This window comes from Scatophagus argus, chromosome 10 (assembly GCF_020382885.2).
Source record: "Scatophagus argus isolate fScaArg1 chromosome 10, fScaArg1.pri, whole genome shotgun sequence".
In the NCBI taxonomy this organism is placed as follows: domain Eukaryota; kingdom Metazoa; phylum Chordata; class Actinopteri; family Scatophagidae; genus Scatophagus; species Scatophagus argus.
This window is the reverse complement of record NC_058502.1, coordinates 3,606,988-3,634,614: the sequence shown is the minus strand read 5'-3', so window position 1 is coordinate 3,634,614 and position 27,627 is coordinate 3,606,988. Positions and strand designations below refer to the sequence as shown.

Genomic DNA, 27,627 nt, shown 5'->3' with positions numbered 1-27,627 from the left:
CTTATTTTAGTGTTTATTTTTATTTTACACTTACAAAAATGTCAGGTAATAAAAAGTAGTTGCTATACACCATAAAAACAATATAGAAAACATTGTGTTTGTAATCAAAAAATGAATTACAGTATTTTTTTTGTTTTTAAAGAATAAAAGGCACATATTGATCCCTTAACCACCCTCACTGTATTTACACAGGCGAAAAATCATCACGTTGCTGCTATTTTTTATTAGGCTGACACCCTTTTCTGTGTATGTACATGTAAAATCACAAGCACACACATACACACACACACACACACACACACACACACAAGCAAAAATAAAAAAAAAATTATATCACTCAGTCACTCATGCATGAAGTGACTGAGTGATACAATAGAGTGATGAGTGAGTGATACTCATGCTACTCTCTTTTGTTTGTAGAAAATGGACCTTTTGTTATTTTTTTACAGCAATTTAAGAAAAAAAAGATTGTGTCAAGTTTAACATCTTCTAAACACAGTAACTGAGACAAACTATAAACAAGGTGAGGCCAGAGAAAAATCACTATTAGGCACATTTTTTTAATATATACAGTTCGTTTAAAGTATAGCCCCACAGCGTATGATGAAATTACAGTTAAATACCGTAAAGGTTTGCTTTGTGAAGAGAGTATATTGATACACATAGGGTGTTTGTTTCTTGACATAAAAGTTAACAACTGTTTTTTATTTTTTGTTTTTTTTTCTTTGTGCCTGGATCCCAGCCTGAGAGATTTATTTCCACTGCCTGGATCCAAAGTGATTCAACGTTTGACAGAGGAGACGAATGCTCTCCCACAACCTTCACGGGCCAGCAAAAAAAAAGTCAAATATGGCACTTTTTTAGGACATTACGAATGTTACTGTTGGGCTTTGAAAATGCACAACAATGCCAAAGAGAATACAGGAATCCTCTTAAGTTGTGTAAAGTTTTGCGATATCTGATGGCACTTTTAAAATGGAATCATACACATCTAAACATGTGCTTGTTTAATGATTGATGATCTACTGATGAATCTTTTAGAAGTAAATGTATACAAATATGTTACCTCAAATTTTTTACATACAGTTTTGGAGCAGAACTTGGAACAGCGGAAAACACTGCTGGCTAAAATTGTTAGGAAATTCCATCTGCCTCTCCTATTTTCTCACCCTAAGTACACATAACACTTATTGCTGTTGGGAAAGTAGATAACGGAGCAGCTCTCTCTTTCAGGCTGCCAATTTCAACAACACAGATTTTTTCATTCAAAATAAAAGCTGTAATCAACAATAGCCATGATAAAACACAAACTCCTCAAAGCCACAGTTCTGGAATGGCAGGACAAAAAGTTATATCCTCCAATTTGGGGTGAAGATTCACAAGGTGACTCTTCATTGTTTGACTCAAACAAAGATGGCGATCAGAGGAGTAAGTCATTGTTCGCGCAATGGATGGCTTAGACTCACACTAACTCACATTTTCTTTTTTCTTTTAAAGGTCTTATATTTCAACTCATGATTCAAATGAAATAGTCAGTGCAAACCTTAAAAATACAAAAACAATAAGGCTTTAAGTCCTTTTGATTTTAAAATACTTTTTTTTCTGCCACTTTCAGCCACCAGGATGAGGAGTTCTCTTTTATAAATCTTAATACATAAATTGTGAGTAATCTGTATTGGTTTTTGAATGTTGTGTTCAACATTGCTTCATAAAGATGCCAGGGCAGCACAATGTTAACATCACTTGTGTGTGTGTGATGGATCTCAGTGTTTCATCACAAGCATCTTCGCTCTGAAGTTTCTGCTCGGCTGGAAAACTCATCACTGCTCTACATTGTTCTTCATCTTTCTTTCTTGTTAACCCCCAACCTTATCCAGTGTTTCTTCTTGCCTCGCTCCCTTTTCCTCTCCAAGATTGTTTCCCAAGCTGGGCTAACAGGAAGTGAACACAATGTGTTCCCTCACAGGAGATAACGCGAACAGGAAGTGGGCGGGCGCAAAGCCCCAGATGGAAAGGAAGTCGACTCCACTGTTTGGTTTAGCTGATTAGAGGACGAAGAGAGAGAGAGAGAGAGAGAGAGAGCAGCAGTGTTGTAGAGTTACAGTGACCCAAACAAGGAGGAGGAGGAGGAGAGCGAGAGAAACAGTGAGGTGGAGGAACTGGCTACACTTTGTATATATGTGAACCCAACAGGAAAGCAATGAGCGGGCTTCCAGCTATTGTATCCACCGTTTATCAAATGACATTCCATGCAGGCCAGAGTTTTAAAGGAACGAGCTCAAGTCCAAACAAAACATAATAAACAGGAGAGTAAATAAACTATATTGTCTGAACTAGCATGAATTCACATTTGCAGAAGCAAAAAGGACCGTCCTCAGGACACGTGGTTGCATCTTCAGCAGCACAGAACTCAGCTCAACAATGTACTGAGATATGTCATTGCCCACAAGACTATTTTAATGACAATGACTGACCTTTTTACCTTTTATAAACCTTTTTAAATGACTTTCTCCAAAGGCCACGATTTATCTCCAGGCCAAATGCTACTCAGTTACTTTCCTGTCCAGCTGGCCGGCAGTCAGACAATCCATGGATAAAATCGCTCTTGATTACTTATAGGTCTAAATTTTATTCAAAAGGGCACTAAAGACCTACCAATGTGAATAAATTATGAAATGGTTAGTCAGTCAATCCATAGGAGTAAAGTAATGTCAAATCAATAACCCTTTATCAGTTTGCCTCACTGTTGGATGGCACAACCCAGAGTTGAGAAATAGTGCCAAGTCGGTCGAGGGATTCAAACTTTGTTTTAAATGAATGATCAGTACAGTGTTTTGTTTTGTTTTTGTTTCCGTAAATATGCTAAAATGTTCTAAAGAAGACGTTTTATGACCTGACGGTAGCCAAAAAGGATGAGAGGTTAAAGTTATTCTTGCCACCTCAGAGCTATCACAACTGCCCAACTAGCTGCAGCTGCCACTCGGTGCTTCCTGAGTTGTCTGAATGACTTTTGTTCTAGCAGGCCTCTGAGAATTGGGCTTTCATCTCAACAATAAGTGTGATGATAGTTTCTGTCAAATAAACCCTGGGAACACGCTGTAATTCTGTCTGAGCAGCAATAGTGCCATTTCCTTTCTGTCTGCCTGTTTCTCTCCCAAGAGTAGAAGATAACTGGGAAAATGGACAAAATGACTTTGCTGGAAAATGACTCCTCACTAATTTTAGGTGGTGGATTTCAGAAACGAAGGAGGAAAAATACAAGTTTTAAGGTTTCTATTCAAAAACTTTTGATGGACCTCATATGAACTTGTTCTTTACTCTCTTGGCAAACACCTTGTGTTATGTCAAGACTTGGTGCAAGATTGCATTCAGGAAAATGTAGTAAAACTGTAAGTATTGCCTACAAGGAGGGCAATGTCACAAAACAACCCGGTGGACATTGCAGACTGATGAACAGTGTGAGTTTTCCATAGCTTACCTTAAAGACAGTCCTTTTTTGTATTTCAGATAAAGCAAACACAACTGGCATCTCGCTGTGATCAAACAACTCAGACCTCTTAGAATTAAAACTCTTGCAGCTGCTTAGTTTTTCACCTCACCTCAAACAAACACACACACAAAAAAAATCCAGCAATCACATTTACAAATCAGACCACCAACTTCAGATCCAAAATAAAATCGCCTTGTTCTCATTGTGTTTTTGGCCCTGTATAAATTACTGGCCAACAACACCAGTGAGAAGAGTAAGATGAAAAAATTTAAATAAAAACATGGCAAAAGTATCTTTTATTCTGCACCATTTTGCATCCCCTGTAGGATGAAAATAAACAAATTTAAAGCTTTTATTTGTATTCAGTTTTTAATTCAGATTTTAAGACAAAGCATATGTTTGAGGTATTATTTTTGTGGTGAATCTTTGTCTAGTTGTGTATTGAAAAGACAAATTTTGTAAGAGACATGATACAAAAAGCTTTACCTGCAATAGAGTCACTAGTATCAACAAGGGGATGCAAAATGGTGCAGCGTAAAGGAGCTGTGACATGAATTGAATGCAAAAAAAATTTGTATTTATGAGTAACATAAACTGCTGGCCAGCAGTGAACTGATTACCCCATCATGGATCCAAGACACAGCCTGAAGTTGACTTCCAGATCTTCCATGGGTTGTGATGTCAAACATCACAACACTGTGAAGGAATAAAATGCACCCTCACTGTGTGAATCTCACACTGTCACCAACAATCTTTCAAATCTGTTGTCACTCTCCCCTTTGGCATCATGTCCTGGTGTTACTTCAAAAATCTTTTCAACATGTCATTTTAGGAGGCAAAGGACACCAGAGATCTCCAAAAACAAAAACTTATTTAATTGAATGGTGCTTCCTGGAGTTTGATGAAGCTCCTATTTACTGACAGGCAGTGAACAGACTGGGATGACTTACTGAATTACACATGATAACATAAGTTAGTTGTTGTTACACTGGAAAAAAGAGTGCCCTGATTCTGTTTTCAGAAGCCAGAGAAGTCTTTGGAGAACATGGTTGTCTACTCGATCGACGTATCTTGTCCAGAAACAAAATGAAAAGTATCAGAGCCTGGCTGTATGCGTGTGTTACTGGGTGTATTTGCTATGCGCTTCTGGCTTTGTGTCAGTGCATTTTTATGGCTGTTTTTAATGTATGTGCATTTAGGCAAACCATATGCTAACTAGCAGACCATATCCATCAGTACTGATGGTAATACTCAGGTCCATCCACACCATATAGCTCAGCCAGGGTCTTGAACCTCGGCCCCCAGTCGCTGAGGAAGTCATAATCCAAATTCGAACCAGTGGAGGAACTTCCCAGAGAGCTGAGACTTCCAGCTAAAGATTCAGGTCCCTCATAGCCATAGATGTGGAGAGTGTCGTACGGGAAGCCGTCTCGGTCATGATCCGCCTCGTCTTTCTTCATCTCGATCATCATGGCCATGTCGCCCTTACAGGCCGTGGGCTGAGAGTGGTGAGAGGGTTTCTGGACCATGGCGTAGAGAGACGGGTGGGGGTGGTGATCCGGGCGACGGAGTAGGGAGCCATCGTGGCATGCAGAAGACAGGATTGAGACATCATAGCTGCAACAGAGGGTATGTTAGCTTACCACAAACTGATCAGCTCCACATCTGACAATGGAATCTGGTGCCTTTATTCTCAATCACTTGCAGTTTAATCATCAGAGATAATTGAATTATATAAGTTAGAGGTGATTGTTTTGTTTCCGTGTTTTAAAATCTTTGAAACTCTCATTATTCTGTGAGTAGAAAACAAAGAAGAAGAAGAAGAATGAGAAAAAGTATGTTCAGATTTTCTTAACGACGTACCCATTGGTGTCCATCTCTCCTCCTCCCTCCTCATCGTAGGTGACCAGCTGCTCGTGAATCTCACCGCTGTTTTTCATACTGGCCAGAGAATCCTTCTGGTAGCGTTTCCTCATCACAAACAGGATCACTATGACTGAAGAGCACAGCAGAGGAGAGTTTGTTTTGTTGTTCTGTGAACAGCTGAGTCTGAATCAGCAGCGCCTTGAACACAAGTCAAGACGATGTTGAAATTATTTGCTCATTTTAGACAAAAGGGGGGCGAAGTGGGTCATCAAACTGAACACGAGATCGGCTTTGACTGACAGCCAGAAAATCAGATATTCAGTTCACATTTGGAGCAGTGTGAGGTCCGGCCTTGCAGCATTCAAAAGAAATCATTATTTGATAAACAAACAGATAAAGGAAATATTTGTATTCAGTCCACAAATATGTGTGAAAACATCTCTGTTATGTGTTTCATCTTTTAAAGAAATTAGTAGGTGTTGGTAAGACATTCACAAAAGAACACAAACGTCAACAGATTGTCCTGCCATCTTTCCTGTTGGACCAACACTTCTATGAATTTAAAAACATGAAAGAAAAAAATTAGGTCAGAAAAACCACAACAGAATAAGAATGGGGCCGGGAAACAAGTGAGAAAAGTGGAACACTAATGAGGGACTAAGATTTGAAAACAGAACAAGAATGAGGATGGGGGAACGAGGAGTGGATGGTTTAAGGTGTCTGAGACGTTCGCCTCGACCATGAAAATCTCAAACAAATTGATTCATCCAGAGACAAACATAAAGCACAAAGAGAGAAAAATGAGGGGAGCATAAGAAAGAAAAAGAGAGATTTGGTAAATACAGGAGAGGATGTGGAAATGACTATGAGAAAACAACATGAGAAAGAAAGGAAAGGGAAGGAGAACTGGCACATGATAAAGAAGGAGGAGAAGGAAAACAGAGGATGTAAGAGAGTAAACACCAGACTGTATGGATACAAGGAAATAATCATTAGAAAATACCCCAAATTGACATTTAGCATTTATATGTTCAAGGGTCAAAGATCTCTGGCAACTGAAGGGATTATGACTGCTGCACTGGATTTCAGTCTACCTTGATCAGACCATGCATAACACCCAAATCTGAGCTACAACAGGCATAGCAATCATAATGTGTGTTTCCAGCTTAACTGTAAAGACATTCGGGTAACCGGAAAAAGCACTGAAAGGCAAAGTCACAGCAGAGTGTTTGTCAGGAATGGAGCTATAAAATCTTACTTTCACAGGTTATGTGAAGACAGAAACAGTAACATCGCAATGCCTTTGCTGCATTTCTTATGCATAAACTTACTGTCCAAATGGATAAGAAATCAGAGCAGAAGTAAAGTTTTTTCTTTTTCTTGCTCCCGCCCTGCATCTCAGCAGCCATAGAGATGTGGAACGAGGACAAGGAAGAGAGAGAGCAAAAGGAGAAGAGAAACAAACCAGGAGAGCAGCCAACAATTTTGGGAAGGAGGAAGACGTGCGAGAAGTAAAGTCGAGAAGAAATCAAGAGAGAAGACAGATGAGGAGAAGAAGGATACATTTGACATTAGATTAGGCCCCGAGCCTCAGTCCCAATATGAACCTCTTTCTCTCTCAGCGGACGGGCAGCATTAGCCATGCCTTTTAGTCGAGGGCGAGCGGGACTAATTTAAGTTTGCCTGGGAAACCAACAGATTAATCTTTTACAACACATGCTCTGCAGTTTAATAAGCTCTGGAGATATCAGACTTAAAGGGACGAGAAAAAGGGGGTAAAAAAAAGAAGAAGAAGAAGAAGCCCTTTCTTTGTAGAAAAACGACTGAGAAAAATTTCTTTTCGTGTGTCAAACTCGACTTCTTGTGAGAAAATGTGTCGGTGAATGGGGAGCGCGGTAAATTGCTTTGGGCCCTGGCAGATAATGACAAGTGCATTAAATAGTTAATCTGGCCTGCGTTGGGAGGGAGGGGGTGTTTGATAAAGAGAAAGAGAGAAACAAAAAGGGGAAGAGGGAGGCAGAGAGAGACAGAGAGACCCAGAGGGAAAGAGAAAGAGGAAGAGAGAGATGAAGGAAAAAACGGAGGGAAAAGAGCGTGATAGTGATGGAGTGTATTAATAGTTAATAGGTTGAGTGTTTGGTGGTGTTTGATAAGCAGACGGCACCTAAAGAACTGATAAACTCTCCTCATTACCACTTCTATTCTTCTGCTACTTTTCCCACAATTCTCCTGTTCGGCATCTCCCTTCGTTAACCTGTTTCTGTCTCTCTCTGTCACTCAGTTCCTGTCTCACTCGCCTCTCGTCTGTGTGCCTGCTTCACCCCTCTCCACCTCCCATATCTAAGTCGAGATATAAGTTTCTTTTCCCATCTGTCACTCCGCCTCCGTCCCTCTTAATCTTTAAATTCTTCTTCTCTTTGCCTTTCTTCCTCAGCACTTCTCATCCCAGATCCCTCTTGTTTGGCCAACTATCTCCGGCGTGTCTCTCATCCAACATGACAAGTGTCTCTTTTTCCCCAGAAAAATGGAGCAGGGGGCGAAGGTATCAAAGAGAATACTGAGCTCGCACAACCGCAGGCATTATTTCCACATCCGCAGCTGCATTATTCATAAAACCAACAACAAAGGGAGGGGAACTGTTCCCCACAAAACACCTTATTTATCTCAAAGCAAGGGCAAGTGAATCTGTGCACATGCCCCAATCACTCAGTGCTGGCTTTTTGCAACATTGATGAGATCTTCATGAATTCCTCTCAGACTAAACACGCTGTGGGTTTAAGATGGCAGACTGTTGGCAGACTGTAAAACAACCACTTAGACTTAAAGTAAAAATCAGTGCATCAATAATCGACTTTTTTTCCCTTTATAAATGTCTCTTTTTCCTGTCATCTCTTCCTGATTCAATCCACAATCACTTCACATATATATTTGTATATTAGTATCCGATAAACCTCGAACAAATCCAGAGCCAAACAGGACGTGATGCATTTTTCTGCTTGCTTGGAATTCGCACGAGTTTGACTGTGATTCTGATTTGTTTACCTCCAACTGTTTCCTACTTCTAATGACATACTGAAGTCAGAGTATGTGTTTGCAAACCCCACCTTAACATGGGATCAAAAGAACATGTGCAATAAACAGGAAATAACCTGTTTTTGTCTCCTCCCTTTGACAATGAGAGTAATTACACTAATATTATCACTAATATTATTCCTTGTCAAAACTGAGCACCTACATTACCCACAATGCAAGGTGACCACTGGCAGTTATGTCTGAGATTCAGGTGTGTTTTGCTAGCGAATGTAGCTTAGAGCCTCTGTGGCCTCAAGCAGAGGTGAGGAGCACACATGTGTCTGGCAGGCTTCCAGCCGACATCACAAGGTTTTTGTTTTTTCTTTTAAATTTAACGGATTTAAATTTCCCATTTGAGGTGTTCTTGAAGATAAAAACTCACAAGAAAGAAAAGTTCTTCAGGCACTTTTAGGAAGAAAACAGGATTGTCTCCGCCCTGCCAAAAACCCTGACATGATCTCTGATCTCCGTGCAGAAAGACTCAATAACGAGCGTTTCCTCCAAAGATGGCAACGATGAAAGATGGATGGAAAGAAAGGATGAAAACAAGAGGAAACAAAAGCAAGTCAAACTTACCCAGTATGGTGAGTATACAGAGCAGGATGGCTATAAGGGCATGAACGCTCACTCCCATCCTGCGAGCTCCAGCTTTGCAATGCGTAGGAATCCGCCTGACATCACACCGACAGGACTACAACAAGCACAATGAACAATCACTCGGTCAGTACACGAGTGAGATGAACGGGCTGATCAACTTGTGCTCATTGTCTGTACGTCCAGTATAAACTATACACTGCATGTGATTACACCTCCTGGGTTTTATTGTATTGAAACCTGTCACTTTGACCAAATATAATGTTGAAAGCAGTTTACTAACACAAGTCACACACTGACCTTGATTGCCAGTTTGGTGATGCTGGTCTGGATGGGTTGTCCTCCGTCAGAGATGCGCACATCCACACTGTAATCTTTGGGGTCATCGAGGCTGAACGGCCCCATTTTCACAATGATGTCTGCTGTGCTGTCTTAAGAAAGGAGCGTATAAATACACACAGTGAGTGTACAAAAATATGACAAGCACCTTCAAGACATAAAATTACCTTTGCTTTCTGCAAAACCCATGTCTAATTTGTCTGAGTCATCACTTCATCTCACTAAAGCAGATCGAATGTTCACCTGCTCTGTGTACATAGAGTCTTTAAAGTCTATTTATACAGCGAGCGTCTGTTCCACAGATAAAACAAGATATGAGAACAAGAAGAGAGCCATTGCATAAAGGCAGACAGATCATTTGTGATTATCTGTCGGTTCGGTGCATTTAGGATTTAGGATTATAGATAATGGCAGCATCTTAAAAACCTGAAATTGTGGCATCTTACACAAGGCCAACAAACTGGTAAACGCATACTGTTCTCCTCTTTGTGACTGGAAATGTGTTCCAAAACCAGTATAAACCCCAAACATTTGAATTCAATGCCATCATCTGATGGTCAGACATTTTCTTCAAGTCAAAGAACACAAGAAGCTAAAAGTCCAAGAGGGAATAGAACGAAAACAAAAAAGAGTAGAAGTAACAAGAGAACTGAAACATGTTGATCAGAACAGAACAATGTCTCCTCAGCAGACCTGACCAACAATGCAGTCATTAGTCAAATCCCCTGCAGGCACTAGTTTCCTGCCGAGATGATCGGGAGAGCAGTTTTCCACAATATCCCACCGTTGGAGGAATTTCAGAGAACACAATGGCAGGAAAGACCCTCGTTAGCACTCAAACATACCTAGAGACACTCGGTCAAACCTTCAAACAAATACACCACAGCTCAGGTTTAAGGGCAAGTTTAAATAAAAACAACCACGGCGTTTCTGACATTCGCACAAATTTTATCGGCCTTGAGAGAGGAGGGACAATGAATCTCAACAGCTTCATTTCTTGTGAGGCTTGTTTCGCATTTTTAAAAATTAATTCTGATTCCACCCTTCAGAGGCCTTATTGAAAAATATGAACATAAGACAAAGTGTCTTGAAAGATGTGCTGTTGTTGAATTTTCTGAATGTAATTTTTAAGGGTTTTGAAGCACGGAAATTACTACTCACCTCCATTATATAAAGGCCACACAACACAAAAACAGCATATCCCTTCCAAAACAAGGCTGTCTGAGGTCTATTTACAAGGATACCAAATAGGTAAAGTGCAACAGGTGAGCTAATAGCTAACACGTCGTTCAGCTGGGCAAATGTTAGCACTCGTCAATCAAAATCATGGCCAAAATAGCCTTACAAGCAAGTCAGCAAGCTCATTAGCTCTGTCGCCAAAACTTCACCTTACGGCTGGTTTTCAAGCTAACTGCGTGGCAAGATGCTACCAGAGGAAGGAGAGAAAAGATGTTTGTGTCTGAAAGTTCAAACACCCAAATAAGATTCACACAACCACGTCAATGAGATCAGGTTTCTGCTGCCTACAAGACAACATGTAGTCACTGAAGGTGTGTGTGTGAGGACAAGATGATGATGCCTTAACTAACTGAATAAAAGATGAAAACAGCTTTTGTCCTCCCTTCATCTCATCCCTCCTATCCGTCTCTCCTCCTGCTCCTCCTTTGTTTGAGTTTATCTCCTTCCCATTGCACTGGATCTCTGCGTACTTCTCAGCATCCTCTCTATATTTCTGCTGTGTTCTCCATCTCTCTCTCTCTCTCTCTCTCTCTCTCTCTCTTTCTCTCTCTCTCTCTCTCTCTCTCTCTCTCTCTCTCTCCCTGTATTTTGTCATTTTGTTAGTCTTTTTCCTCTCTTTGTCTCTTTGTTTTTCCCTCCTTCTCTCTCTCCTCAGTCTGATATTTTAATGCAACGAGCTTCGTGTAGCCGCCTGGTCTGAACACCGAGTCCTGTCACTTCACTCTGCAGCTACACTCACTGTTGGAGTGTGTGTGTGTTTGTGTGTGTGAGTGTGGGTGTGTGTGTTTCTGGATCCCTTAATGAAAGCATGGCTTTTGTTTTTTTTTGTTTTTTTAAAGAAAATTTTAAAGAGCTGGTAGTCAATGAATATTTTAAAAGCCCTCACTTCGCTGCTCTTGCTGTGTGTGTGTGTGTGTGTGTGTGTGTGTGTTAAGTGGTGTGAGGTGCTGTCAGATGATTTTGGGGGGGACCACAGTCCTGAGCCACAGGGGAGACACGGAGGTTTACACTGACAACCAGCACTTATCAACAACTACCCAACCTCCTCCCCTCTCTTTGCCCTTCCCTCCCGACGCTCTTCCTCGTTCTTCCCGGTTCTTCTCCTCTTCTTGCCTCTGGCTTTCTGTCGTTCTCCTCTCCGTTCCTCCTCGTGTTGCTTTCTTTGCAACCTTTCATTTAAACTCTAATATTTTATCAGGTCGTCATCTCTCCTCTCCTCCACACACTTTCTCCTCCTCTTGTCCCAGCTTCTATCTTCCTTTCACACGCTCTTCCTTTCTCGATAAATATTCCCCGTTCTACTCCACTCATTCATATTTTTCCCTTCTTTTCTTGTCTTCTATCTTGCTTGTTCTCTCTGCTTTATATTTGCCTCCTCTCCCCGTTTTGCCACGGTCTCACTTTAATATTACCCGTCTCCCTTAATCCTGATCTCTTCCTCTCGCCTCCTTTCATCTTGTCGTCCACCTCTGCCCCATCTGTCTTTCCTTTTGCTCTCATCCATCTTCCTCTTCCTTTTCTCCATCAGTTCAACATGTCAGCCCCCTCCAGGCATGAGCAGAGAGGAAATGGATGAAGCAACTTCATGCCTTTTCTGTTTTTTTTACCACAGTGTTTATCTTCCTTTCAGTATGTTTCAAGTTTCACTTAAATTAAATAGTAACACTTCACCTAAATCTTTCATCTGACTACCTACTGCTTTCATCTATTCAGACTTTTAATATTTGACAAGAACAGTTGGTAACACTTTTCCTCGGGCTTTCATGTACTATAAGGCTATGTGATGATCAAAAATGATGAAAACTGTTTTACTTGTGCCATTTTGTGTCCTAAATTGAATAACCTTAATACGGTTTTGGAAATCTGACGTAACAGAGCACCAACCTTTTGTCTAAATATCATTGTGTGGATCAAAGCAAATGCATCTATAGAGTTTCACCCCGTCGGTGTGTTTATTCGAGCTGACATTTCTTCAACTTGCACAGTTAAATCCTACACATTTACTGCAAAGCAAGACTGCAGATGCTGTTTCAAATTTGTGATCAATAAATAAAGCTTTTAAATTGAAGCTGTAGCTTCAGCTGACTGAAATTCTGTCTTCCAGCATTTCTGAAAAGTCCTAAAACAATTAGAACAATGTACATATAATGAGACTGTGTATGCGCTCATGAATATCCCAAGCAAATGCTTGACTTCTTGGTGCAGTTTTTCATGTGGACTTTTTTTCCATAATTTTATTGTTTAAAAAAAAAAAGACCCACAGTCACACTGTGTGTCACATGTTCCTTTAATATCCTCAGCTGGGATGAGTTCATAATACATAGAAAGTCATCTATAAGTCCACCAAGCCACTTGCTCTCATTATTTTCAGTATTTGCTGTTGTGCATTCTAGACAGCACTTATGGTCCCAGGCTCTTAATCCCCCGTCTGGTCGGGGGAAACAAAGCACGCTTTGTGAAGTTAAAATAATTTCAACTTTCAGCAACAGAGCACTGTGCGCCTCAAATGGATGCTCGGTTGTTGCATACCAACAAGTGTCGATTCCAGCGCTTTTTGTGGCTGAAATCTAAAGCAACAGGCATTAAAAGAAAGATAAATGTGTGTGTGTGCACACAAAGACTTACTGCCGTGGTCTCTGATGGAGAAGTTGGAGCTCTCAGTGGCCAGGCTAAAACTGAACGAAGCTGGCTGGTCATCTTTATCTGTGGCTCTCAGAGTTCCTATCACCTGAGACAAGACAAAGACACCTCAGTCGAGACTAAAACAACAAACCCATTCAAACTAAGTGATAACCGACTGTAAAAAACGTGTTTTTCTTACCGTGTCGGTCATGTCATTCTCACACAGGAAGATCTCATCCACAGTCAGTTCAGGCTTGTTATCATTGATGTCCTCAACTGTAATGTTAACTTTCACAAATGACTCCAAACCTGCGGAGGGGAAACACCAGCGCATGATTAACTGCAGAGATGGATGTTTGTCGCCGGGGCTAATTGTTCCTGTCGCACTGATTTATCTTTGTTCCACAGTGTGCTGAAAATGGAAATCGTCAAAAGAAATGCACTTTTCTGCCTGCAGGGATTCTTCAGAGCAAACTGGGGGGGGGCAGGATCACAAAAACCCTTGGATGTAGCGTTCATATACTGTGATGTAGACTTATGTTAAATGTGGAGCTGAAACAAATCAATCAGTTAAAACAGAGTTTCTTTGTGTTTTCCTTTTACAGCTTAATCTATTTTTTCAGTTTCTTTTTGTTACTGAAAAGTTGTGAAAGCGCCACAGATGACTTCATACGTTTCTGAGTATTTGCAGCATTTTTGTTTGCTTGTGATTCTCTTTTGTCTTATTGTTGATGTCACACAGCTTGATGTCTTCTACCTTAATGGGCAGGTCTGACTGCCCTGCCGCGAGATCATCTGTGTGTGTGTGTGTGTGTGTGTGTGCGTGCGTGCACGCGTGTGTGTGTGCTTCTTTCTTTGATGGAAATGATTAAGGTCAAGTGACAGAAAAGATTTCTATTTGTGAGCTTTTTGTTTGGCAAGGGTTGTTTTGTCACATTAAAGCAGCTTTTACGTTTATTTTACACCGCTGATGTTCTTTTTGAATATGCATCTTTTGATAAATGTGTGGGTCTCTCGCCTTGTCTCTTGCACTGAGATTCTGAAACTATCTTTAGTTACAACACATGTACTGTATATCGAGGACCTTGTCAAGCTCAAGGGACCATTGTGTTCCTTAACCATGACAAGCCACTAAAATAGATCTCTGGATTTCATTCATTGCTGGTCTAAAAATATACAGTTTAGGTTGGAAGCTGCGAGTGAACAAAGAGACCCACTAATGTGATTTTCCTGCTTATTCTCGCCTCCCCGACCAGGTGTTGTGGCAATACGTGAAATCTATAAAAAAAATCCCCGTTAATGGGATCCACTCCCATCCCTCAATAAATCCATAAGAGCAGCTCGGTGAACAAGAGCACACACTGTCTTTTCACTCCCTCCCTGTGTGGACATTATCGCTGTTAAATGAAACACATGGTTTCAATGTTCTATCTGAGGTTTTATTGTTCAGAGAAATTAATAAATGTGACTCACCATTTGGCTGCTCTTGTGCCTTAACTTGGAACACGTGTGTGGCCTCCAGCTCTCTGTCCAGCATCCTCAGGGTGAACAGCTGACCCGTGGACGGGTTGATACCGATGGGACAGTCCTTGTCCAAGATGGAATACCTAAACAAAGACAGGAGGAGATAAGCGTTAACAGCCTCTGTGCAGGACCGGTCATGTTATTTGTTCTTGGTACAGGTTTGCACAGCATCGTACCGTATGTGCTTGTTGTCTCCGTCAGGATCTTTGGCACTGACTGTTCCTATGTTGTTCACAATACTTTCCTCCACCACAGTGAAAGTGTAGCTGTCCGGGGAGAAGACCGGCGGCTCGTCCACATCCAACACCTTGATGTATACCTGTCAGTTTGAATTAATTCAGATGAAAGAAAGCTTTGACTTTGGTCAACAAGAGAGAATTAAATCGACTAGAAATTGCTGGACTGAAATGGCTTGTTCTTTTTTTTCTTCAGTGTCTTACTTTCTTTCTGTCACTGAACTGAAACCTGCCTGCTAAAAGCTGCCTGGTAGAGCTGAGCTGATGATTAAGCAGCTGCACAGTTGGGAGCCGAGACTAGACAGCTTATTATATTGAAAATTGCATTTACCAGCTCTTCCTTTTCCAAATCAGTGACTTTTAAGTTGTGTTTACACTGATTTTGCATGTACTTTTCCTTCTTTTCTGCTTAATAGAAAATTGGAGGATGACATGAAGATGAAGAAGCTGTAGATGTCCTGGCTGATATTTACCTGGGCTGATGTGACGGCACTGTTCAGGTTGTCAGCAGGAAAGCGCAGGTGTGTCAGGTCTTCCCGAACCTGGACCGTGAAAGTGTAGCTGTTCGTTGTCTCGTAATCCAGAGCCTGTGAATTCAAAAAGAGGTGAATGGGATTTGAGTCGAGAGTAAGTGAAAAATAAGGACTTATTGGATCAGGATTCATTATGGAGCATAGTGGACGTACTAGGATCTCTTCTCATCCTTACATGAGTTGTTTATATATATACCCCAAATGTTTGTTTTAATACTGTATGAATGCTGTCAGCAGATCAGTGTGTTCATTTGTAGTTGCACTGGATTTCTGAGATATTTTGTTTCTCAGACAGTTTGAAACTTGATTAAACTACCAACCTACGAGGCATCACTTTAACCTCTTATTAACATACAGCTTATGTTCCTGGAAATCCAAAATGTCCCTGTTTTCTCACCAAAACTCATCTTTAATGACTAGCTGTGCCAAGAAATAAAGTTCAGGTGTTCCATGCTTGCATTCATCCTCAGTCCTGTATTTCCACATATGTTGCCCCTGTTTTTAGGCCATTTGCACTTTATCTCCGACATGCTCAGATTCATCTCCTCTGCTCCCCAGTGCATTTACACCTGCATCTGTTCACCGAGGACAGCTGTCGATGCCAGGTGTGAAAAGGCTCTAAATGTCACAACTCAGCTGAAACAACCTGGTTAAGCTCATACGGATTTAAGAAACACATTTAAATATCAGCTTTTTCCTCCCGTGTTAAACATGTTACCGTGTGTGGAAATACCTCATTCCTCTCACTTTTTCATTATCTGCACAAACTGAGACTTGCATAGTGTTACAGATTCACTTTCATGTCAACAAATATATGGCAGGAAGCCCTGCTTACTGTCACATTTCTGCTTATCATTTCTCTCCCCTGTATTAGAAATAACCTACTGTTCAGGTAAATGTTCTTTTTCTTGCATTTCGCTTTATCTGTGGATGGGACACCACAGGTAGCCATATTCTGTTAACTGGATTATTCATGGTAACAGGGATACTCAGTCGCAGGGTATCAAAGGCATGTGTAAACAGCTTAACAAGAATAAGACCTTAGCGGCAGTGTGGCTGATAGCTGGCTTACTCTGTACATGTAAACACAGCCGGTGAGAGAGATGAGAAGGGCTACAGAGCTGAGGGGCGAGTGGAGCACAGAGAAGATTGGGCTGCCATTCGATTCCAGGCCAGCGTGGGCACAAGCTATTACGGCGCTCATTTCATTAGAATACATTTTCAGCTCTCTGATGTCCCAAATACTTTATCTGGAGAGCACAATCCTGTGAAGCAAACCTGCAAGCCTAAATAGCTCTTTAAACCAGAGGGATGTCGGGATGTTTGGGTTTCAGTTCCATGTTACGTCCTGCAAGAAGTTCTACCTTTGACATTGCAGTTGTACTTTTCATGTAATTTATAGCCGTGTGGTTGCATAATGTGCAGGGAGTCAAAAACAAAATTGCACTATTTGGACATAGGGTGCCCTGTATACGGGGCAGCATTAACAAGTGAGCATGTAAAGCAATCCCTAAACCTCTTTCACTGAATTTTGGATCAACTGTAAAATTGAGGTACCCATATTTTCCTTTTTGAGGTGTGATCTTCTACTTCTACTTCCCAAGACTGTGGAGTAACTCAACAAATTTGAAAAACTTGAAATTGGATAAAATAATCGCGTGTAATGTGGACAAGTTTCCACTAAAAGTAATCCCACAAAAAAACACCACCTTGGCACAACACAAGCAAGGAATACTTTGGCTGATTTACAAACTCAGACTCAAAGTTGCCTGTTCATTCACGGCCATGTGAGCCTCTCACCTTTTTGAGCATGAGGTTGCCATCCTTGTTAGGGCTGGCTTCAATATTAAACAGTCTGCTGTTTTCACTCGGGAGAGTGAAGATGGGTTCTTTGTTCTGAATCTGATCTCTGTCCTCCAACTCCAGAGTGCCTATCCTCTCATTCACATTGTGGTCCTCTGGAACCTGCAGTTCGTATGTCCCTGAAGACAGAAAACGGACATTAAGTGTACTGCTGTACGACAAATACAGTAAATGTTACGTGTCAGCTCCTTCTAAAATTTTTCATAATTTTCATATCACTCCAGCACTCTGCTCCTTACTTCGGGTGAAAGAGGCTATGTTGTCGTTGGTGTCGGTGATGCTGATGCTGACGGAGGTGGTGGCTGTGCTGCCAGAGGCAAATCCTCTCATGTCCTGAGCTTTAACCACCACCACATAGTGACTCTTGCTCTCCCGGTCCAGAGTGTTTATCTTGCAGCTGATCACACCTGCAGAGACAGACAGACAGACAGTCGGGGAGGGGTGTTATCTCTGAGGCCGGCTCTGACTCATGCTAAAGTGAAAACTGCATGTATGGCTACACCTGCCCCAGATTAACTTGACGAGGAAGGAAAAAAAATACAGCGTTGCCGCAGGATAACAATCATGTTGGACGTCCGTGCAGCAAGCTCACCTGTGTTGCTGTCGATTTCGAAGGCAGAAAGGTCGTTGATCAAAGAGTACCTGAGCTCTCCGTTGGCAGTTGTGGGGTCATCAGCATCGGTTGCCTTAACCTCAACTACTTTAGTTCCTGGATTAAATTTCAAAGAGAATTTGCATCATTAATTAAAAAGCTTGCTACAGTGTTTAGTGTCCTGTGAAAATGTGCAGCTGATATTTTCTAACATTGAACATCGTGGCTGATTAATGAATTATGATGATGTGCTAAGACTGTGTTACTTAAGTTGGCAATGTGCCTTTTTCACAGAAGGATGTGCTAATGATCGTGACAGGTGTTGACATGTGCTTCGTTTTCCCCAGACTTTTCACAGTTTAGTCTATTTTTAATCTAAATTATCACTGTAAATTCATGCTTGCAATGATGTAAAGTTGTTTCATTTACGATCTTGTATTTATTTTTTTGTATGTACCGGTAAGTGGTTTTTTTTTTTGTTTGTTTGTTTGTTTTTTTAATAGAGTTTGGGCTGCTTGGATCACACCAAAGTTGTGCACATGAAAAATAAAAACCGCGAGTGACTTTCCAATCTGGTGTCGACTTCTTGATCATCTTTGATGATCTTTTTCAAATTATTTTTTCGACATTAATCCAACTCACCTATCATGGACCTCTCCATTATGGATCCATTATATGTTCTGGGGAAAACTGGGCTGTTATCATTGATATCCGTAACTTGGACAATAAAGTGTCCCGAATCCTCTATCAACTTCCTGTTCCCATCAAACATCCTGGCGGTCAAATGGTATGAGTTCTTCTCCTCTCTGTCCAGAGCTCTGGTGACAAACAGGTCTCCTTTGCGATCCACAGTGAAGATGGTGTTTGCTCCTTCACCATCTATTTCAAAACTCTTCACTGCCAGGTTCTGGCTCGATTTCAGCTGCAAAAGGGGAAAGGGAAAGGAATAGGCTCAGCAAGTTTACACAAATAAAAGTATCAGTGCAGAATCACTCAGATATTCATCAAAGAGCTGACTAGCAACAAGTTAATGGCCCAGATTCCTGTCATGCTACAGCACCAAACTGAATGGTAGTGACAGAAGTACACATTTGCCTGAGCCCAAGAAGTAGACCATAAACACAAGGAGATTCTTGTCAGCTTGTTTAAGTTGTGCGTTGCGGCCAGTGAGAGCTGATGTTAACCTACCTGTCCTATCTTGTAGGGGATAGGTGCAGGTTTCTCCTCCTCCACATAGAGAGAGTTCCAGATCCAGTCTCTCTTCTGCCTGAACAGGACAGGGTGAGACTCCTTCTTCACAATGTCAGCAGGGCCCAGCTTCTCCGCTTCCCCCACGGGAAGGCCTAAATCTTCAGCAACAGTAAGTGAGACAGACAAGGCTACAGTGGCCACGAGCCCCATGGTCCACAGCTGGAGCAAAGCCATCATCTAGGTAAGGACGGAGGGAGGAACGAGGGAAAGGAAGGAGTAAAAGCATGAATAAGGGTGAGGGAAGGAAGAGGCAAGACCAGAGTAAGTGATGTGAGGAAGCAGAGATGAATATGGAGGGAGAGGAAATGGGAGAGGGAGCAAAAAAGAAGAGAGAGGAGATCACATTAAAACCACTTATCAGCTGTGGACAGACTCCTTCACTGTGCCAGGGTGAGACTCAGAGTGAAGGCCAAGGACTCGCTGTCCCCTTACAGTCCGCCACTGGGCTCGAGGTCTAGCTATCATTTAGGACCAGGGCTCTTAAACCTTTTCAGCCTGGGACCCAAATGAATCACTTAGCCTCTCATCATGGGACCTTGGCTGAGGAATATCACTACTGTGGTCGTATGGGGATCTATTAAACATAGGCCTGTGACCCATTTTAGGTCCTGACCCACTGGCGTAGCATGAGAGAGAGAGAGACAGACAGAAACAGAAGGAGACAGACAGACAGAGATGGAGAGAGGAACTGACATTAAAGCCACTTAGGATGTCAGTCTTTATCAGCCATTAGAAAGGCCATTTTCCATAAAGGGACGATTTGACATTTTGAATTTTTGATTGGTATTTCTCTCTTTTTTGCCTTTTAATAAAGCTCAGCAAATTGTCTCTCGCACTCAGTGAAGGCTTAGTTGCCAGTACAAGCTCTTGAAATCCCCTCTGTGGAGTGCTTTGGCATTGGATACACCTTTAAATTGGCAGATTCGTAGCTCATTCATAAGTGTATGTTCTGTTCTCAACTTTACCTTTTGGTCTGAGAAATAAAGATACGAGACGAAGAGTTTACGGCCTCATCATAATATTCATCGTAAAGAAAGCCAGTCTGTGACAAAAGATAAATCAAAGTGTTGGTCATCAAGACAAAATTCTCCTAAAGGTAGCCATGGAGGGAATCTCAGGGGCCCACCAAGGTCGTTAGGATTCACCCTCTGGAGAGCATGAATTTCTGCCCAAAATTTCCATTCACTCAGCAAATGATATTTCAGTCTGACGTGAACCCACTAACCAACACAATGACAGCTTTTTATAATTTTGGACAAAAATATGTTTCGACTCAGTTGATTTCAAAGGCTACCTCTTAAATAACTAAATCGAGAGCTTCTCACAACATCAGTGGCGGGTTACATTAATATAACAGACAAACTACTTGCAGTAGTAATTTCCATAAAGGAGACATGCTAGACTGTCCTCAGCTGAGGCCATAACTCATATTAAAGTAAAAAATATGGTGGAATCACTGCTAAAATTTAAACCAAACTGGCACCTCTTCTGATTTCTGGTTTTTGACTGATTATAAGTTGGGAGACGTTTCACAGCCTTGCATCACTTTCTCCTGCCTGCAAGCCATTTTAGCACTATTTAACCAAAATAAAATGTATAAGGCACACAAACACCAGCAGTCTAGTCAACTTTCAGCTTTTCCTCCTATTCTTTCTTGCCTCTCACCCCTTCTGTCTGTGTCTCCCTCTCCCCCATGGTTACTGTCTCCCCCCACTTGGTTCTATCTAATAAAGCAGAAATGCCAGGGAAATAATCTTCAAAACATTTTAGTCTATATGTGCTCTGTGCTCCAGTAGATATCTCCGCGCAGCCTTGTGCCATCCCAGTAGACAGATTAGTGCATTTTATTGTCTTCCAGCCATTAGCAGCAGGGAGGGAGAAAGAGAGATTATGATGAGGGGATTACACTGGCACAAAGTCTTCTCCCTCTAATGGCCTAATCTCGTATTCTGCTGACCTCCCCTGACCTCTTCACACGGCTCCCCACAAATCAGCTCAAACAAAGACTCAGCAGTGTTTTTTGGCCTCTACTTCACATCCTTTTGTTTGGGTTTTATTTTCTCTCCCGTGTTTCTCTTTGTTCAGTTTCTTTTCAGGACTAAATTAATTAAGCAGAAGTGCATTGCCTTTTATTGGAATTTACTGGGGACTTCTGCATGGAAGTGTAAGTGATTAAAGAACTTACAGAGTCTGTAAATATCTGTTTTTTTCTGACTGGTAATGAATTAATATCTCAACCTCATTTGCTACTGTTCTTTGCAATCAAAGCATTTTGTCATCCATTTTCCATCTTAAATGCAGTTACAATTTTTCAGTTTCAAAGTAGCATTTCTGAAACACTTAATTAACCTAAACCCCTGCAAGCAAGAGTGGCTGCAATATTACAGTGATATACGAGCCATGAGATGCACTGAGTCTTGGTAATGTATAAAAACATTTATTTACTGCACTTCTGTCAGTGCTGAACAAACATGAAAACAAAGTCTCAATCCATAAGTATAAGTATTTCTAGTTTCTTTTTTCCCCCTTCTCATTTCAAAGTAAATTCATGGACATACAGAATAAAGTTTATGAAGGTAGTGCCAAGCAATGCTCAGTCAGATGAGTTATGGACCAGGGCCTCGCTCAGGGGCACCACAGCAGTGGCTTCTCTATGCAAAATATTAAATGTCACATGTATAAAACTGATAATCCACATTGCTGAAAAGCACTAATTAAAGGGACCCTAAAAACTCACTTCCTAAAAACACTGTACAACTGTATAGTTTCTTCGATCATTCCTCTCTTCGCAAAATCAGACACTTCACAGTGAGACGTGGCTGCTGTCTGAGACCAAACATGTTTCCTGACAGTGACCTCCAATGTCCTCCAGTGTCCTCCTCCTCACCCTGCTTAGTTTTAACTGTGCGTCAAGCCGTATCCTTCCTCTCAACATGTTCTGGACAAACAAAGCCATCTCACCCTGCGCTGTGTGTGTTCTCACACACTGTCCTCTGAACACACGGGCCTGCAGCAAGGAGATCTTAAATGCCTTTCAAAGAAAACAAAATCAGATGTGCAGAGTCACATCTGAGGATTCAAACAGTGTGAACAAACACACAAAAGTTCCCCACATGAAACATGACTGAAGTTGTTTAACAGACTAAACTTGAGGACCTTTTTAAGTGATCAGTTGTGAAAATGTGTCAAAGCCGTGATTCTGTCGAATAAATTTATAACTTGTCAAACCTCTCTGGTTAAACTTATTCATGCACACTGAAAATTCAAGTTTCTATCTGCAGTGACACCAAACGAGATTTAACATTTCCAGCCCACAACTTCACCACAGATTTGATATAGAAAATATTACTTTTATTGGGTTAATAATGGATAATGTTTGGGGAAACTGGGGCTTTAGCTGTCCTGGGATATTACAGAAAAATATTTTTGCATCATGAAAAGAACACTGAAGCACTTGAGATACTGCTCGACTCAGACTCCGGCGAGACTTTTCCTCACCGTCACGTACAACATCTTACTCACACACACACACAATAACATCCTATGACTGGGGTGCACACACACACACACACAAAGTTTTTTCTGTGATGACAAATCCATTGTGGGCATTTTCCCTAAATGGGCATTTTTTAAAACTGCATTTCCTTCTTCGGTGGGCAGCGTCTTACTCCTTCACTTTTATCAGTAACAGGAAGTGTAAACACAATGCCTTCTGGGAAATGCTGTCGGCTCTGTTAATGAAAGGTCATCATTAGTAAGCGGACACACCCTTCCTGGTACTCAGTTGCTGACTTCATGTCTGTCTCGCACTCATTCCTCCACTTGTTCTTTCTTTACTTTATCTCTCGTTCTTTCAATCATTTCTTTCCTCTTAAAGTCTCCGCTTCTCTCGAGTCGAATCTCCCGAGGTGAAAGCTGCGTCTTGTTTTTCACACAGTCTATTCCTGTCTCCTGTCTATCATTCCTCCTTTTTTCCTTTTCTCACCTGTTCTTCTTCACCTCTCTTCCTCACCATCCCCGTAACTCTCTGCCTCACCTTAAAAGGGCATTTAGCACCTGATAAGATGATGCCAAGCATAAACACGCCCATACAGCCAGACTTCTTTTTTTTTCTTCTATGTAACAAAGATTACTGGTAAATCAGCAGATGGTTTACAGCTTGATGTATGGAAAGTGACAGGAGTGCTGAGTGTGATCAAGGAGGTGTACATAAAGTTTAGATTTTTGTTGTTCATACCTGTCGTTTTTATTTATGCCAGCAGTTGTTAGTCTTTTGATAATCACCTTTTTAAATTTCCTCTCAACTGCAAGCGCTATGCATGGAAGTTATTTATGGAATCATATATCAAAGGCATCTTTCGGAGGTATGAAGAATAAATAACATCCAGGAATATCTGTAATTACATCTGTACATTGTCCGCAGGCAAGGCAGTGTGTGCGAGTGTGACGGAGGAGCAGAGATACAGTTGTCATTCTCCGGGATGTTTTGTGACTGGCAGACAGGTCTGACCTAGTTTCACTGAACCAAAGGCTAAAGCACAGAAACGAGTCAACAAGACTTCATAATCCTGGCGATTGCTGAAGGGCGGATGAAGTTCGTGCACAAGTCTGGTTGTGTTGATCCTGTGTTTTAAAAACGGAAATAAAACGCAGCTCAGGCCTCGGTCATGAAATCTGAGATGTGAAGATGGATATCTGGATATATCGATTTGCTGATGCTCCAAGAGGTCCAACACTTTCTCACACCATTTAGACAAAATATTTGGGCGCAGACCTCTTTATTATTGAATTCAAGTGTGCTATGGGGCTGTTTTTCAGGGGTTGGGCCTGGCTTCCAGTGAAGGGAAATCTTAGTGCTTCAGCATACCAAGACATTTTGGACAATGCTATGCTTCCAACTTTGTGCCAACAGTTTGTTGAAGGCCCTTTTCTATTCCAGCATGACTGTGCCCCAGTGCACAAAGCAAAGCTCCATAAAGACATGGTTGGATGAGTTTGGTGTGGAAGAACTTGACTGGCCCACACAGAGCCCTGACCTCAACCCCATCCAACACCTTTGGGATGAACTGGAACGGAGATTGTGAGCCAGGCCTTTTGGTCCAACATCAGTGTGTGACCTCACAAATGCTCTACTGCATGAATGGGCACAAATTCCCACAGAAACACACCAACATGTTGTGGAAAGCCTTCACAGAAAAGTGGAAGCTGTTAGAGCTGCAAAGCTGTCTGTGTGTTTACAATGAGATGTGTTGGTGTAATGGTCAGCTGTCCCAATACTTTAGTCTATATAGTGTATCAACACACCAACGCCTTTCAGCATTAGACAAGCTTCAGCCACAAAATGTCTCTCTCAAAGTTATGTCTTTGAAAAATCAGGAGTTTGTTTATTTGTGTACATGTGGCCCAGGAAGTGATTTCACAGCCTCAAATCTGTGGTGTTCAACTGCTGAACAGTGCAGTGTGTGTGTGTGTGTGTGTGTGTGTGTGTCTGTTGTTGAGATTAAAACAGGTTTAATCACAGAGCAGCTTTTAACAATCTGTCTGTCAGCAAGTCACACCAGGAACTGCAACTACTAACACACACACACACATTCACACACACACACACACACACACACACACACACACACACACACACACATACACACACTGTGTCCTCGCTGACTCTGTCATGTCCCAGACCGTATTTATGGTCTGATTTGAGTTTTTACATTTTCAACTTAATTCTATTTTCTTTCACAATCAAGCAAATCAGATTTTATCAAAGTGCACCAGCGATGAATGATGTCAGCCAGCTTCCAACCGACAGTAATGACCAACAGTCATCTGAAAGTAATTTAAAGCCGCGTTCTCCTCTTTGGTTTTGGCTCAGCGGTCATCCGCTGCTTCTCCTGAAGGCAAAACTTCCAACTTGAGCACCCTCAAAATAGTGAAAATGTGAAGAGATTATTTTTTCTGTCCATACAGAAAATAATGAATGATCCAAATGTTAATGAGGTCACATTTACTGTTGATCATTTTGCTTTTGTTACCATCTTCAACCAACGGCACTATTGACTGGATTTTCCTTAATAGAAATACTAATAAAATAAAAACATTAAAATATGTCCAGTCAGGCCAGTCTGAAGCATTTGAACATTTGAACTAAGGTGGAGCTACAGACCAAACAGGATAGCCTTCAAATATGTTGAACAATTCCAATTTGGACTGCATGTTCCTATTAATCAAATCCTTGGATATGGAAAGAACTGATCAAAATAAAAACATTGACAAGCTACATTAAAACTTATTCAGATACAAGTGTGGTATCGTCTTCTTAAGAATACAGGTCAGTCACTGAAAATAAAACCCAAACTGGGTCTTTCAGTTGTAATCAGAGACTTCAGTGGAGCTAACATGGCCACAGCTGGACAGCTTGTCAACCACGCTGACATATATCTGAATGAACGAATGGCTCTAATCATGAATCTTGTGTGTATGTGTGTGGTAGGGTGAAGTCTCCCAGATGGCACACCACAGGATTTTCCCTGATAGTTCCCTCTCCAGGAATTAGACCACTGGGCTTAGTTGCATCAACGGCCTTCGACGTAACAACCAAATCAAACCACCTCTGTCACTCTGGGACATGGATCCAAATCCACAGAGAAAATCTCCCATACACAGAATAGACAAAAAAAAAAAGATGGACTCCGGGGCGACTACACTGCAAAGTGCTGCACCAGCATCTCAGCAAAAACGGTCTCCACAAAAATTCATTTGTAGATGTTCCTCTATGCACTCCTTCATGTGCTGATTGAGCAGATGAGGAATGATATTAAACAAGCTGTTTATGTGAAGCAGGGAAGTCTTCAGCTGACAAAATGACACCACTCAACCACCTACTTTGGAAATTTTGAATGTTGTCATCAATATTTTATAACCGACTTGACATCACGCTGACAGTTGCAGACAAAATTTTCTCTATGTAGAACTCTGCTCACCTCCTGGTGGATTTTGTCTGCCTTTAAATTTTTTCCCCCTCCTCTGTCCACAGATCATCCTGTATCGTCTTAATGGTCACAGCCGTCTGCCTTCAGGAATGACAGTCCGGCCTCAGGAGGGGTAGCAGCGCTCAATTACAGCATTCAAATCTACACCGAGCTGTCCGAGATCATTGGCATAGCATATGTGAACAGTGACGGTGGTCGACAGGCTGTCCTTAAAGGGCTTCTGCCCATCATTTCAAGTTATTTCCGTACCTTCTTCTCGACAGTTTGACCAGTATTCATGGGCATTTCACCCTGGAGTGACTGGGAAAGTAGCCCGGAGCGTTTTCAAAGGATCTGGGTTACATTTTCTGGCTGTGCTGCCGTACAACACTTTTTAGTCAGTAGGAAATGTAAATTCACACTCCCATTTTCTGAGTGGGAAAGCTCTGGATGTATCTGGCTGTACATTCACAAAACCGACTCATACACTTACCATGTAGGTACACATAACACACCTGGACAGTATAGAAAAAGGAAACTTACCACACAAAATGATGCCCAAATCTTTCACAGTGCTCTCTTGCTCGCTCAAACTGGAGTTGTGCTTTATTAATGTGGCAGGTTGTGGTAGAAATCAGTGGCTGGCAGGTGGTCGTACGCTCGACGGGGAGTAAAACCACCTCCTGATTCAACTCTTCCTCGCTCTGACTCCTTTTTGTCTGCTGGTGTTTTCTGACGTTGAACGAGAGCAGCAGGTGCTGCACAGGCAGGGTTTTCTCTTGGATCACCAGGCTTCTGTACAAATCCTTTTCTGGACTGGACCAGATAATAAGATAAGTCTGAGATGATGAAAGTATTGGTTGATTCCTCTTGAGTGAGAATGTATCCCAGAGCTGGATTTCCAAAGATAAACCTACAGAATCTGTGAGCAACAAATTCAGGAATGAAAACCAGAGTTTACTCAGCGGGTAATCGCTGTGATATCACTTTGTCGAGTCTCGAGACTTTCCAAGTCGAAAGTTTTTACTCAGAAATGTCTTTGTCAGCCTGTTTTCCTTCCTCGGGTCGTCAAGGTTTTTCCACAGGGTTCCAACAGGTTTAGAGTTTTTCGTGCTCTTTTTTTCTTCCTGTCGTCTCTGATGTGGTTTTCTCATCCAGTGGCCAAAAGTGTTGAACCACAGCTGTCCAACCGCAGTCCTCTCTCACACGGGTCACTGCCCACTTCCTCTTCCTGTTATTGTGGTCAGCCTTCTTCGCTGGTGCTCCCTGCTACCGCTCCTTTTCCTGTCCTGGAGGGGAAAACGGAGAGATACAGAGGTATGGAGAGAGGTATGGGATTGGTAGAAAGGCAGAGAAAAGAAAGCAGCAGAGAAGCACAGAGGCAGCACATATGTCAAAACAGCTCAAAGATGCTCGGAGAGGCAGAGAAAGCAGCCGG

At 41.7% G+C, this 27,627-nt stretch overlaps 1 protein-coding gene across 1 annotated transcript; it reads right to left on the bottom strand.

Annotated features, from left to right (window-relative positions):
* On the bottom strand, positions 1 to 27,627 carry cdh5 (cadherin 5). Its single transcript, XM_046401308.1, has 15 exons — positions 26,733 to 27,627; positions 19,159 to 19,398; positions 18,613 to 18,892; positions 17,971 to 18,087; positions 17,618 to 17,785; positions 17,316 to 17,497; positions 15,456 to 15,569; positions 14,923 to 15,065; positions 14,696 to 14,829; positions 13,422 to 13,531; positions 13,226 to 13,328; positions 9,323 to 9,453; positions 9,005 to 9,119; positions 5,354 to 5,486; positions 1 to 5,107 (listed from the first exon to the last, which is right to left on the bottom strand). Exons 2-15 carry the CDS (start codon positions 19,396 to 19,398, stop codon positions 4,723 to 4,725), a joined length of 2,355 nt encoding a protein of 784 aa, XP_046257264.1. The 5' UTR covers positions 26,733 to 27,627; the 3' UTR covers positions 1 to 4,722.

Coding starts and splice junctions, on each gene's coding strand:
- cdh5 (XM_046401308.1), bottom strand. CDS start 19,398: ATGATGGCTTTGCTCCAGCTGTGGACCATGGGGCTCGTGGCCACTGTA. Junction 5,487..9,004: donor CTGTATACTCACCATACTGG/GTAAGTTTGACT, acceptor TGTGCTCTTCAG/TCATAGTGATCCTGTTTGTG. Junction 5,108..5,353: donor GGAGAGATGGACACCAATGG/GTACGTCGTTAA, acceptor CCTCTGTTGCAG/CTATGATGTCTCAATCCTGT.